This window comes from Glossina fuscipes, unplaced genomic scaffold (assembly GCF_014805625.2).
Source record: "Glossina fuscipes isolate IAEA_lab_2018 unplaced genomic scaffold, Yale_Gfus_2 3, whole genome shotgun sequence".
NCBI classification, from domain to species: Eukaryota; Metazoa; Arthropoda; class Insecta; order Diptera; family Glossinidae; genus Glossina; species Glossina fuscipes.
The window spans coordinates 6,706,458-6,718,616 of NW_023998417.1; the positions used below are offsets into that span (position 1 = coordinate 6,706,458).

A 12,159-nucleotide genomic window follows, 5' to 3' on the forward strand; every position below is an offset into this window, starting at 1 on the left:
AGAGAGAGAGAGAGAGAGAGAGAGAGAGAGAGAGAGAGAGAGAGAGATAGAGAGAGATAGAGAGAAAGAGAGAGGGAGATATTTAAAATGAATTTATGTTTAATTCAAAATTTGTTCATAAGGATACGAATAATCTTTTAAAAGATAATGACATGGAAGAGAATGAATAACAGTGGTACTTAAATACAAAATTACGCCCACCACTCGCTCTTTGAAAAGTTATTAAGTTTCTTATTTAATTTGCAATATTTTAAAATTAAGAGTTAAAGACATATTGACCGCAACATTGATATACATATGTGACCGCAGTTCGCTTGTGATGGACCTTGTAAGTGCAGAAAAAATAGACTGATTTCAATATTTTTTTTTTTTACTATAAATAGATTTTATCAAAATCAATGGCATTTATTGGAAATTTTGTTGAAAATACTTATGCTTCAGTCAAAGCAATTAAAGGAAAAAAAAAGAATGGAAAGTAAATAGAGTCACGATTGGATCATGTGCGAGGTCGGCCGATATATTGATATTGTTATAGAATCAGCATCATCTTTTTGCCATCGCGCCAATAACTTGTTGTACACATTAAAGTTTGCGTTTAAAATTCAATTGGTTTCAAAGATTATTCCACAAGGCGCCGTCTAATAGGATGTAACTGCTTATTGCTTAAAAGCCGTAAGAACAACGCGTACTGACTCGGTTTTGAAGGTTAGAAAACTTTTGTTCTTTGTATCGGCTCGGGTATCACAGAAAAGCTGGCCACAGAAGCAAAGGTGCTCAAGTTGAAGTGTTTTGAAATTTTTTAAAAGCCATAAAGAGACATACGGATGAATATTGATTGCAGTTTGCACCGATTTTCCCATTGGCGCAACCATAATTAATGCAAAATTAACTGATTTCCGTGTACTAAAGTGGTGGGTATGTAAAACCCATTTCCAAGTGAATATATTTAGTATTTCTTTTACTTGTAGATTTTTTTTTTCTTTTCGATAAGAATCTATTAAAAATAGTTTTTATTTGAAAAACGATTTTTTTTTTTTGGCGAGAGAAAAAGATAAAAACATAAAAAGAAGTATTTCAACAAAGTGATAACATTATAGTTTAGTAAGTTTTTGAATGAAAAATAAAAAAAAAGGAAGAAAAAAAATGAAAAAAAATTACATTTATTTTACACATACTTGATTATTATAAGAAAAAATTTTGCCTTAAAATGTAAAATGTAAAGATTGTGTACTTTTAGAATTATATTCGTTTTTCTTTAATGCAATAATGAATATGAGTACAGATGTTTGTTTGTTATTAAATCAACAAGTTAACAGTAAAAGACCTCATGTAAAACGGAAGTATTCTTGTGTATTTTTTAGTTTATAAAAATCTTTTAAAGAGCTATTAAAAAAAAAAAAAAAAACAAAAAAAAAAAATGAATGAACTTTTTTTTGCTCACAGCTTTCATCGTATTTTGTTTAATTAAATAAGTTGACATATGATTGCATTGATTAGGTAGACTAAAGTCATATGCGCATGTCATCAGGATCATTTAAACCTCCAACGGTTGTATTATTTGATTTTTCTATATAGCTTACATCGAGTAAACAGAATTTCGCTCTACACATAGGACAAGTGCATTTTTGTTCTAACCACACTTCACGATCGTGTTCGTTTTGTCGAGCGGCAAACCAACGCGCCAAGCATTCCACGCACCACATAGGTCGACAATAGCAATTTGAACAGCAATTTTCACTCAATAATGGCTGTCCATCCCGATCAATATCTTCGCATTGTTTATGAATTTTAATGTTCGGCTCTTCGTTCATACAACCCAAACATTTCTCTGCGATACGATCCGGTTTATATATTGGATTATGGGTAACTTGTTCTTTAAATACATCAATAAATCGATCGATAACATTGCGATGAAACTGTATATTCGATGGTATTACAATTGGTCTGGTTATACGTTCTTCGAGGTTACGAAATTCAAGTGCATTGATGCGTATATGAAAATCAGGAACACCGACACGATTCGGTTTTACTACAATGCTAACCATTTGGAGTGTGTCCGTATTATCTGCCGATACGTTATAAGTCTCCGTCTGTATATAAAGATAACATTATTGAATATATTTCATTATATTTTAAATGTTTTGAAAGTATATACATATATATATATATGTATGTATAATCTTTGCAAAAGTCGGAAGATTAAGCAATTTACCGATTATAATTGTACATTAATTAATCTGAAAAATATTGAATTGTTTCAAAAGATAAACTTCATGTTAACATTTAGACTATTTAACTATTGATATCCCAGTTATTGGATGGTTCAATGGCTTAATGCTCGGAGACGAAATTACATAATATAGCAAAATTCATTTTAATACTTTGAGAATACATTCATAAAGGAGCGGAAATAAATAAAATAGACGATTTAATTATTTTTACCAAATTTTTAATAATATGATGAATGCATTCTTAGTGGAATTGAAATCAATCAAATGGAGAATTGATTATTATCTTATGAACTTTAGAAAGGTTTCCCCTTATTGCTATTCAATAATAACATGAATTCGCAAGGATTCATTACGTTGCCTAGCTCAAATCAATCATTAATTTTTCCGACTTTTATAATTATGTCTTTGTGGATGAACATACAACAAATGTAGTTTAGATTGCTTACCTTTGCTACACTTAAGGTTGTGTCACTTTGATGGGCGAAATATACATTATATAACGATGTCTTGATTATCCAATTTTCAGTTGTAATTACAGTTGATATAAAATTTAACTTTTTCTTATAAATATTGGGTCTACAGATTAAAAATGTATACATTCGGATTAAATTTTTAGAAGATTTTATTCTTTTTAAAATACTTACCGACGGAATTCGTTGCCAATGTCCGAGATAATTTCCGTTATGCTGCTATGCGGCACATTAGAAAATTTTAATAGAGTCTGTGAGATAGGATGTCGTTTCCAATCCTGTTGATACCAGTTGAAAATTAACGCTGGCACCACTAAAATTGCCATCAAACTGAATCTTTGCGCAACTTTCCAGGTTAATGTTTTAAATGCCTTGGCCTCTTGAGGCATCGGAAAGTCTGGATCTAACTCCGATTCTTTTTCCAATTCTGGCTCCATGAAAACCGAAAACTTAAAACGATGTATTAAAAAATATAATGCCGGTAAGCAGCTATGCACAAAAAGATTTAATGATGTCCTTTTTTTATGATAAAGAACAAAGTTTAAATATTCTTCACCAAGCAAACGGGAGAATAATTGTTCAATTGTTAGGCCTAACCGTTGAAATTCTTCTGGTGGATATATAATGCACATACATAGCAATAAATAAAAAAGATTAAACAATAATTCAGATTCGTCCATTGGGCGGAAAATTGTGAAAAATTAATCACGAAAACGAAATGTAAACAAAAACTTATTAATTCCGATACAGTTATTCGTGTTGTGTTAATAATTGTTGTAGAAGAAATCTAAATAAATCATATGTTCGATGTTAAAACGTGTGAAATTGCTAGCTTTTATTTTATTTCAATAATTCCATTTCATTCCATGTCGCTTTCAATTCGCTTTTAATTCGCTAAATTTTGATTAAATTGATTTGTAAATAATTTCATTTGTTTTTCATTCGAATTCGCTATATCTCCCATTGATTTTTTAACTCCCCGTGAAACTTATGAGAACAAATATGAAATGTGAAACATTGACACATGGATTTACGCAAAATCAAAAAGTTCTATGAACATACAAACATATATGTACATATTCTTCTTTTCATTTTTCTATCAGAAAAAAAACCTATTCAAAAAAACCACATAAGAAATGCAAGTTTGTGTGTAATTGTAATCTCTTGACTTTTCTCCCGTTTTAACTTTGCCTATCGTGTATTTGTTCTTATACGATCTCACTCCATCATTTACTCACACTTACTCTCTGTTTTGTTTTCCACTGCTCTCACCAAATTTGTTACCCAATTTAGCTCACAGTTATAGTTTTTTTGAGCGAGCCTGAAATCCACCTCGATTCATAGTCATATGAGAGTAATTTAATAAGCGGGCCTCAAATCCACCTCGATTCACAGTCATATGAGAGTAATTTAAGGAACTGGCCTGAAATCCACCTCGATTCACAGTCATATGAGAGTAATTTAAGGAACTGGCCTGAAATCCACCTAGATTCATAGTCAGTTGAGAGTTTTACCGTCTCAGCTTTAATCGTCGCTTGGACTGCGTATGTACTTAATTTCTTATTTATTCTTATTTATACATAAATAATGTATATATATAGCCGAAATAAACGCGAAACTAGTGCTAACAAATGAAAAAGATTTCATTTTGAAAAGAATCAAAAGTTATTAAGTTTAAAAATTTTAACTTGTCAATAAGTTGTGCAAAAAAAGTAATAAGCAATTAAGAGTAAATGCAAAATAGATAAAGCAAAAAAAAAATAAGCACAGAAAAAGAGTGAATTTACGTTTGTGTTATTGCAGACATTTTATGCGAAATATATGTAAAAACTTTGGTAAGAGCAGCAGTTTTGTCGTTTTTCGACGTTTTATCTCCATTTTATTGTAATTTTACATGGTGATGGTAGAGATTTTGAGGTGAGCAATAAATTGGATAAAAACAAGAAAGACATTAGAAAACTTTAGAATTGTAAGATTGTTTGCTTTTATTTTATTGCACGAGGTTTGCCGGCTTTGGTTTTTGGGCATGTGCAACGAAAATGTGCAGGAACATAAGAGTTAATATAAGAGTGAAAAGTCGAAAGCTTTAGATGTTAGTGATTAAGACTTTAGTCTTAGAATTGATTCTCTGGCTAAATTTATAATAATAATAAAATAATAAGAGTGAAAAACCTATATTCTACCGCGTGTTATTTAATACGTTCAGGTGTGTGTGGGCGTGCGTGCGTGATTTTGTTTACGATCTGTTTTCGTGTTTTCTTCTTTCAATTTTTGGCGCGATTTTCATATAATGAGTTCGCAAATTTTTCTTAACATAATCATTTAGAGCTTCTAAGAGAGTAAGAGTAATTAGAAAAGGAACGAACGTTTGAATATATGCATGTAATGAAAACAAAGACGAATGAAACAAAGAACTTTTCACATTCGACTGTCGTTATTAAGTTAACCTTTTCGCGACTTTGTCATTTCTTTTGCTCATAACTTTTCTTATTTTTTTTAAGTCCTTTGTAAATTTTGTTTAATTTTTATAGCTTTCCTGAATCTGTAAAGCACAAACTCTTGAAATAACAGGAGAATTACAGAGTGTTTTATTTCTTGCTTCTAACAAACATATATACAAAAACCGTGCTTCAATGCACAGCATTCCATCCACGCCGTGAGAAATCTCTACAAAGTTTAAAGGGTCTGAATCGAAAAACTGTGAAGCATCGTGAATAATATTAAGAAAAAAATAAATAAATAAAAGATTGCGCGTATCTTCTATTATTCATTTTTTTTTTTTTTGTATTTGCTAGTTGATCCCACTAGAAAGTTTGTGAGAAACAACTGAAGAAGTCATTGCCGTGTTGAAAATCTCTTATACATCGTTTATTTTATTATCAATATATTTACTGGGAATACAAATATAAAATTGTAAGTAATAATTCATATTTTCCGTTTTATGTTCTCAATTCTTAGCGGCATGTTCATATTTTTATACCCATCACCGAAGTAAGAAGGTATATTAATTTTGTCAAAACGTTTGCAACGCCCAGAAGACGAAGCATCAGAGACAAACTATATATATAGTATATATATATATATATATATATTCTTGGTCAGAACTAAATTTTAAATCGATCTAAGCCGAAAAGTCCGCCTGTCCGTCTGTGTAATGGATGTAAAATCTGTTATGAGCGCATGAGAATTTTGTTCTTTTATTTTTTCGTCTTTTTTTTGGGGTAAACGGTGATGGATATAAAAGATTCGTGCGAATTTAATTTTCCCACTTGCTTTTTATTTTTTTCTCTTTTACTATTCTCATTAAAAAAATTAAGTTGAAGTTGTGAATTTCCGATCCTTTCGGCTATTTATAGTAAGCGATTATTATTGTTTCGCTGGTTTTGCTAATTGTACATGGGTGTATGTAATTTAATTTAATTTAATTTTAATTATGATGGCATTGTGTATGCCGGCCGGTAGCTGTTTCTTGTTGTTGTTTATTATTCGTTCCGGTTGAGTTTTTATTGTTGTTTTTTATTTTTGCTTTAGTTTATCTTCTGGTTTTTCAAAAAAAGTAAAAGTAAATAAAAGATATGCAGATAATCAATGTATGTTTGATATATGCAGGATGTTATATGAATCTCAACTGGATGGCTGTCACCTTGTTTAGATTCCTGATCACTGCGCCTTTTTTTGTGAAATGGAAAAGCTGATTTTCATTCAAGTTGAGGGCACAATTTCGTTCATCAAACATACTCCCAATGAAGCAATGCGAGCAATTCGTTAACACATCTTTCAATAACTAAATGATAATTATAAAGATATTGCGCGCCCCAAATCCAATCGCCTTTTCTATAAAATAAATTCCACATTTATCTTCAAATCTTTATCAGAGACTTCCTTTAATTCCTAGGAGATCAAAATTTTTTATAGATTCATGAGTGGTCACGCCTATGATAAATTATATTTAAAAATGGTTCATGCTATACCATGTTATATTTGCGAGCTTTGTAAGATTAGCGGGTCTGCATGAAAATCAAATTTTCAAGTGTCACAGGCTTGATGGTCTTAGATATTCTTTTGGCTTTTTCAAGTTATATGGTGGCCTCCACTATCTCTTTGCAGTAAAAATCTGTCATCTTTGCATTATTAGAACAACGAATTTATCTTTTTAATTTAGGATAATATTTCTAAAACATGTTTTTTTCAGCCAAAGATTGCAACACTATTCTTCCACCACTTTAAACAACTTGCGAAATAAAAGATAATTCACAAATCGTGGTCTCATATTGACGATAAGCGCCAGCCAATCACCGAGATGAGCCAAGTGGACGGCGAATTATGCCAGGCACTTGCCGAGTCGGGTGAGGCACCAGCGGAGCCACATCAGACAGTGGCAGTGGCAGAGTGGCATCAGGCACTCGACAAGTCGCCTCAGTCAGTCACCGAGTCGGAGCAGGCGGTCGAAGAGCCAGTCAAGGCAATCGTCGAGACGAGCCAGGCACTCGACAATTCGCTCCAGTCAGTCACCGACTCGAGCCAGTCACTCGACAATTCGCTCCAGTCGGTCACCGAGTCGAGCCAGTCACTCGACATTTCGCTCCAGTCAGTCACCGAGTCGAGCCAGGCACTCGACAATTCGCTCCAATCAGACAACGACACGGAGCAGGCGGTCGAAGAGTCAGTTAAGGCAATCATCGAGTCGAGCCAGGCACTCGACAAGTCGCTCCACGCAGTCGACGAGTGTGAAAACGCAGTCGCCAAGTGGGCCCAGGCAGTCGAGCAGGCGCAGGATGCAGTCAGCAAATGGTGGGGGGCTCTCGAAGAGTCAGGCCAGGCACTCTTCGCGTCGTGCAAGGCACTCAAAGAGTCGCTCCAGGCAGTCGCCAAGTCGGAGCAGGCTGTCACCGAGTCGGATCAGGCACGCGACAGTTTGGTCTGGGCACTCGACCGCTCACTCAGCGAACTCAATGGGTTGGTCGAGGCACTCGGCGACTGTCACGGGACACTCGGCGCGTGTCACTGGCCGCTTAATTACACGCGCCAAGCACTCTTCGATTCGCGCAAAGCACTCGAAAAATCGCTCCAGGCACTCTGCGATCTGCAGTAATCGAAAGCGTATCGTATGGTGGTTGAGGGAGAGAAAGAGAGAGAGAGAAAGATGTCAACATATCCAAAAATCGTGTTCTTCATGTCAATGTTCTATTCATGTCAAATTTCTTCGTAAAGCCTCAGATCCAAATGTGTACACTCAAATACATTTATATAAAGAAATTTTGGTTTTTTTCTTTTTGTTTCTAGTTTATTTATTAACTAGACTGGTTATTTATTCTATTCAATGTTAGCAAAGAATTGGAAAAACATGAAGCACCTCTGTTAGGTCTAGAAATAATAAATATTAAAAAATATGACATGCTTATATACATATGTATAAATAGGTTATTACAACACGTGCTTAGTTAGTGTATATACGCATAATGCATCCTTGACATAAGAGCAAACTGTTCTTCAAAATTTAGAAACAACTTATTAGTTGATAATTTTAGCTTATGCTTTCTAAACGCTTATGGAATTGTATATGTTAAAAATAGGCAAAATTCACGGACAAAGTAACAACGAATGCTTTCTCTAATTTAAAAAAAAAATCCCAAGAATTCTTCCTTCAGCCTCTAAGTCAAAAGGATACAGGGCAGAAAAACAATAACGTATGTTTATTGTACACCTGCATTCATATTGGCGGCATTACAACAACAAGTATATGTGCCGCCATATCAATATATATTATATTCGCCACTGCTTTTTTAGATATTTTGGTTTTTTTATTTTGGATAAAACAAAGTATCAATGCGGATTGTATGCAGACGAATGGAAAGTAACGGTTGAATGCAGACAATCATTTTGCACATTCCTTATGAAATGGGTTATCAAGTGACAGTAAATTAAAGTGATGCTCCATGCTCATATTTTGGTAAAAAATTTCTACAGATAATTAAAAGCTATAGGTATATAAACTACGCTAATAGTACTGGTAGAGTGTAATAAACTTATAAAATTGCCACGTTCACAATCAATTGTTGTGATGATGGAAGTCAACAGAGCACCTGGTCTAAGTTGTGACGTTTAATGGGATATATGAAGCAGTCAATGTGATTTACCATAGACCCGAGTCTTCTTATCAGCATCATCAGAATAATTTTTGGATTTCCGTCTATTTATTTTCCCAATATTCATCCATGTATGTGTGTGTATACAATGAATAATTCTTTAAAGTTGAGTTTCTTTTCTTTACAACATTTTTATCTATTTTCAAAAGCGCGAAAACCGTCACGCCATGACATGTTCTAAAATATTCTAAACATTCTGAACGTTCAAAAACATTCCAAAACATTCGCTTAATTGGTACACAAAAGAGGAAATTAATAACACAAAAGATATAAAAATTACACCAACGATATTCCCAAGAAAACTATGTGAATCTCAGATGGGTCTCCTTGATAACAAATGAAATTGTGCGTAATAAGAAATGCACTTATCAGTAAATGTACATTTTTTCTTTGTTATATTTTTTCTAAAATATGCTTAATAATTTACTAAAATTTATTAATTTCTTAATTGCAATCATTGCTTTGTAAGCTTGTCAAACTGTTCTGTTTGCTTAGAAAGCCGTTAGCTGCGTTTTTCTTTTACACCGTTGATAAAAAAGGGACCTAGTGTTGAAAATACAGAGAGCACAGAGTTGCTTGTAATAAATAAGAAAAATTGTACAGCTGAGTTAATTCCACAAATTGAGTTCTACAGCTGGGTTAATTGTACAAATTAAGTTCTACATCCGGATTAATACCACATTTTACATGTTTTCTTTTGAAAATTAATACAAAAAATAATAAAAAAAAAGTGAAATACATAAATTATTAAGGACATTGAATTTAGGATAGAGAAAAAAAGAACAAGAAGTAAATGCATGTTTGCGTGTACAGAATTATTGTTTCATTTTCTCCTGTTGCATAAACTGAAACTAGTTGTTCAACTCTCTTACTAAAAAGTTGTGATATGTATGCTGGTAAAAGTTGTTCAGTTCTCTCACTAAAAAATATCACATCGCTAAAATTAAAGGATGCAATTTTTCTGTGTGATTAAGTTATTTAATAAAATTTGTGGAAAAAAGCCATTTTTATTTAAGGTGAGCAGTTCTTTTTAATTATAAATAGTATAGAATAGATTATTTGTACATAGAAGAAATGTAATCTAAAATACAAACGTAAATGTATCGATATAGCTACGCCCGCATTTTGGAGGTTTACCAAAAGGAGGCCATGATATTCTTTAAACATATTGCCACAGGAACACGCATTAAAGTTTCTATAAAAATATTGGAGAATTTCGAATGCCATTTTAAATTAAAATATTACATTTTATTTATATAATATTTTTGATTAATATTTTTCACAAATCTGAAGATCGCCAACATTATCTTTCCTTTTTTTTTTTTTTGCTAAGTTGCTAAACGTTTTTACGTTTGGCGATACCTATTGATGAATTTTAATGATAACTAGACGCTAGAGGCCTTTTAGGCTTAAGATTTAGATTTAGTGGCGGTTTATTTAAAATTAGATTTCTTCCATAAAGACTTTTAGTGCGTCATAAAACCAAAGTATTTGGCATGATTGAAAAGAACTAAGGTAACCTTAATATATTTGTGTGTGTGTGTGTGTGTGTAAGTTTATTGAAAAATTGTATGAAATCTACAATTTCTGGCCGCTGTTATTTTAGTTTCTCTGATGACTTGTAGAGTTCGCTGTGCGAACAAAAACGTAAAGGCTTCAAACGAAGATAGAAGAGTGAAGGCATAAGCAAGAAATTTCAAATAAGGATTTGTCAAAATAGTAAATTCAAAGAAATTTATTTTTCCTTCATCCGGTGTTTGTATCCTGCCAATCCCCTTTTGCTCCTGCTGCTCTCGTAATGTACAATATAATGTTTATAATTGTTGTTGGAAGAGAAAATTAATACCGAAATTTTCCTTTATGAAACTAATGATCGTTGTCATATTCGTGAAGGGTAAGCGTAATATTTTTCATACTCACCGCAAGGAAGCAAACGAGCGAGTCTGAATTCCAATTGAGCGTAAGAAATGATTTGTTGCCTTAAATAAGATGATTTCTTCAATCGATATGAGATATATATTTCTATATATATATATATATATATATGCATATGAAACCATACGGTTCTATATGACGATAATAATAAAGATAATGACAATATCGACAGAGCGTAAACTATAATTTTGTAATTGCTTGCAAGTGATCTCAGAGAAGAGCAGACTGAAATTTTCACTTCGGCGGAACAAGTAAGAAATCGTTGTCGTTAGTAGAGAAATAATTTAATAAATGATATCATACATATTATCATAACTGAGCGAATAATTTTGTTGTGAGATGGAAAATTCGTGAAGATAGTTCTTTTAGTAATGGATAAGTGTATATATGTATATGAATCAGAGATTTCTTCCTTAACAATTAAGTAATCTTCAAATTATCTGAATTTATCTGAAATCTATTATCCTGATAAGATAAAACCGTACTTAGTGTAGTGAAAAATTCTTTAGTTGTGTTCTCAACTTATTTTAGTAATTGAGAAATCCATCAAATATTACTTTCACATTCCAATTATTTAGAATAATTGTCTTTTCGAAGGAATTTTACTAACATGCTTTACTTGCCTTAAGTAGTACAAATCTTTACTTTTGAAAAAAAAAAAAAAAAAAAAAAAAAAAAGAAAAAACGTTAATCATATTTTGCTAACCCACTTAATTAATTCAAGAAAGCAATGCTTATGCATATGCAAAGTTTAATTTGATGCTTACTTCTAATTAATTTATTTAGAATTTAATTAACAAAAGTTTATTTTAAAGATTCATCTATGCTTTTGTTGCTGCTCGCACAACAATCAAGTGGTTGGATATAAAATTCCTAAAAAAGGATAAAATGATAGCATGAAACGAAAATCGAAAAAGAAAAAAAAAAAAAACGTTTACATGTTTATAGCTACTGACTAACTGCAGCTTGGCTTTATTTTTTTAATGACTAGTACGCAGTCAATTGATTGCTTTGCATTTACGCATGCATTGAAAAATGAATCATTGACCACAGTATGAAATGAAAGAAAGAAAGAAAAACAAAAACTGTAAAATACAAATACAAATACAAATAACTCACATCACTTACTGTATGGCTCGTATATGTACACACATATAAAAAAAAAAAAAAAAAAAATGTTTTTAAAAAATGAATGATTTTTATGCGCATACACATATATACTTAGATATGTTTAGGAGTAAGCAAGCACTCAAAAGTGTATGCCTCTGTGTGTGTGTGTGTGTGTGCTTATGTGTAAATGCATTAATAATATAAGCATTTGTGTGTGTGCATCTAATGCGTATTCAAACGCACTTTTTAGCAATTACTTGCCTATAT

At 32.2% G+C, this 12,159-nt stretch overlaps 2 protein-coding genes across 5 annotated transcripts; one reads left to right on the plus strand and one right to left on the minus strand.

Annotated features, from left to right (window-relative positions):
• Positions 1–1,183: 1,183 nt before the first annotated feature.
• On the minus strand, positions 1,184–3,484 carry LOC119634661 (E3 ubiquitin-protein ligase TM129). The gene is made up of 3 exons (XM_038028936.1): positions 2,876–3,484; positions 2,678–2,807; positions 1,184–2,090 (listed from the first exon to the last, which is right to left on the minus strand). The coding sequence occupies exons 1-3, from the start codon at positions 3,379–3,381 to the stop codon at positions 1,509–1,511; spliced, it is 1,218 nt and encodes a 405-aa protein (XP_037884864.1). The 5' UTR covers positions 3,382–3,484; the 3' UTR covers positions 1,184–1,508.
• A 989-nt stretch (positions 3,485–4,473) lies between these two features.
• On the plus strand, positions 4,474–7,898 carry LOC119635110 (secreted protein CSS1-like). Of its 4 annotated transcripts, none has more exons than XM_038029690.1 (3): positions 4,480–4,536; positions 5,497–5,614; positions 6,894–7,898. In XM_038029690.1, exon 3 carries the CDS (start codon positions 7,002–7,004, stop codon positions 7,791–7,793), a length of 792 nt encoding a protein of 263 aa, XP_037885618.1. In that variant the 5' UTR covers positions 4,480–4,536; positions 5,497–5,614; positions 6,894–7,001; the 3' UTR covers positions 7,794–7,898. The 4 variants fall into 4 exon arrangements, with proteins under 4 accessions (XP_037885620.1, XP_037885618.1, XP_037885619.1 ...); XM_038029691.1 differs by lacking the exon at positions 4,480–4,536 and adding an exon at positions 4,596–4,618; XM_038029689.1 differs by lacking the exon at positions 4,480–4,536 and adding an exon at positions 5,208–5,384.
• Positions 7,899–12,159: the final 4,261 nt, after the last annotated feature.

Bases quoted from the DNA above. Each gene is read 5' to 3' on its own strand.
- LOC119634661 (XM_038028936.1), bottom strand. From the start codon at position 3,381: ATGGACGAATCTGAATTATTGTTTAATCTTTTTTATTTATTGCTATGT. The intron at 2,808-2,875 runs GTAAGTATTTTA...TTTAATCTGTAG, and splicing joins ATTGGCAACGAATTCCGTCG to ACCCAATATTTATAAGAAAA. The intron at 2,091-2,677 runs GTAAGCAATCTA...CTTTATATACAG, and splicing joins CAACCTTAAGTGTAGCAAAG to ACGGAGACTTATAACGTATC.
- LOC119635110 (XM_038029692.1), top strand. From the start codon at position 7,002: ATGAGCCAAGTGGACGGCGAATTATGCCAGGCACTTGCCGAGTCGGGT.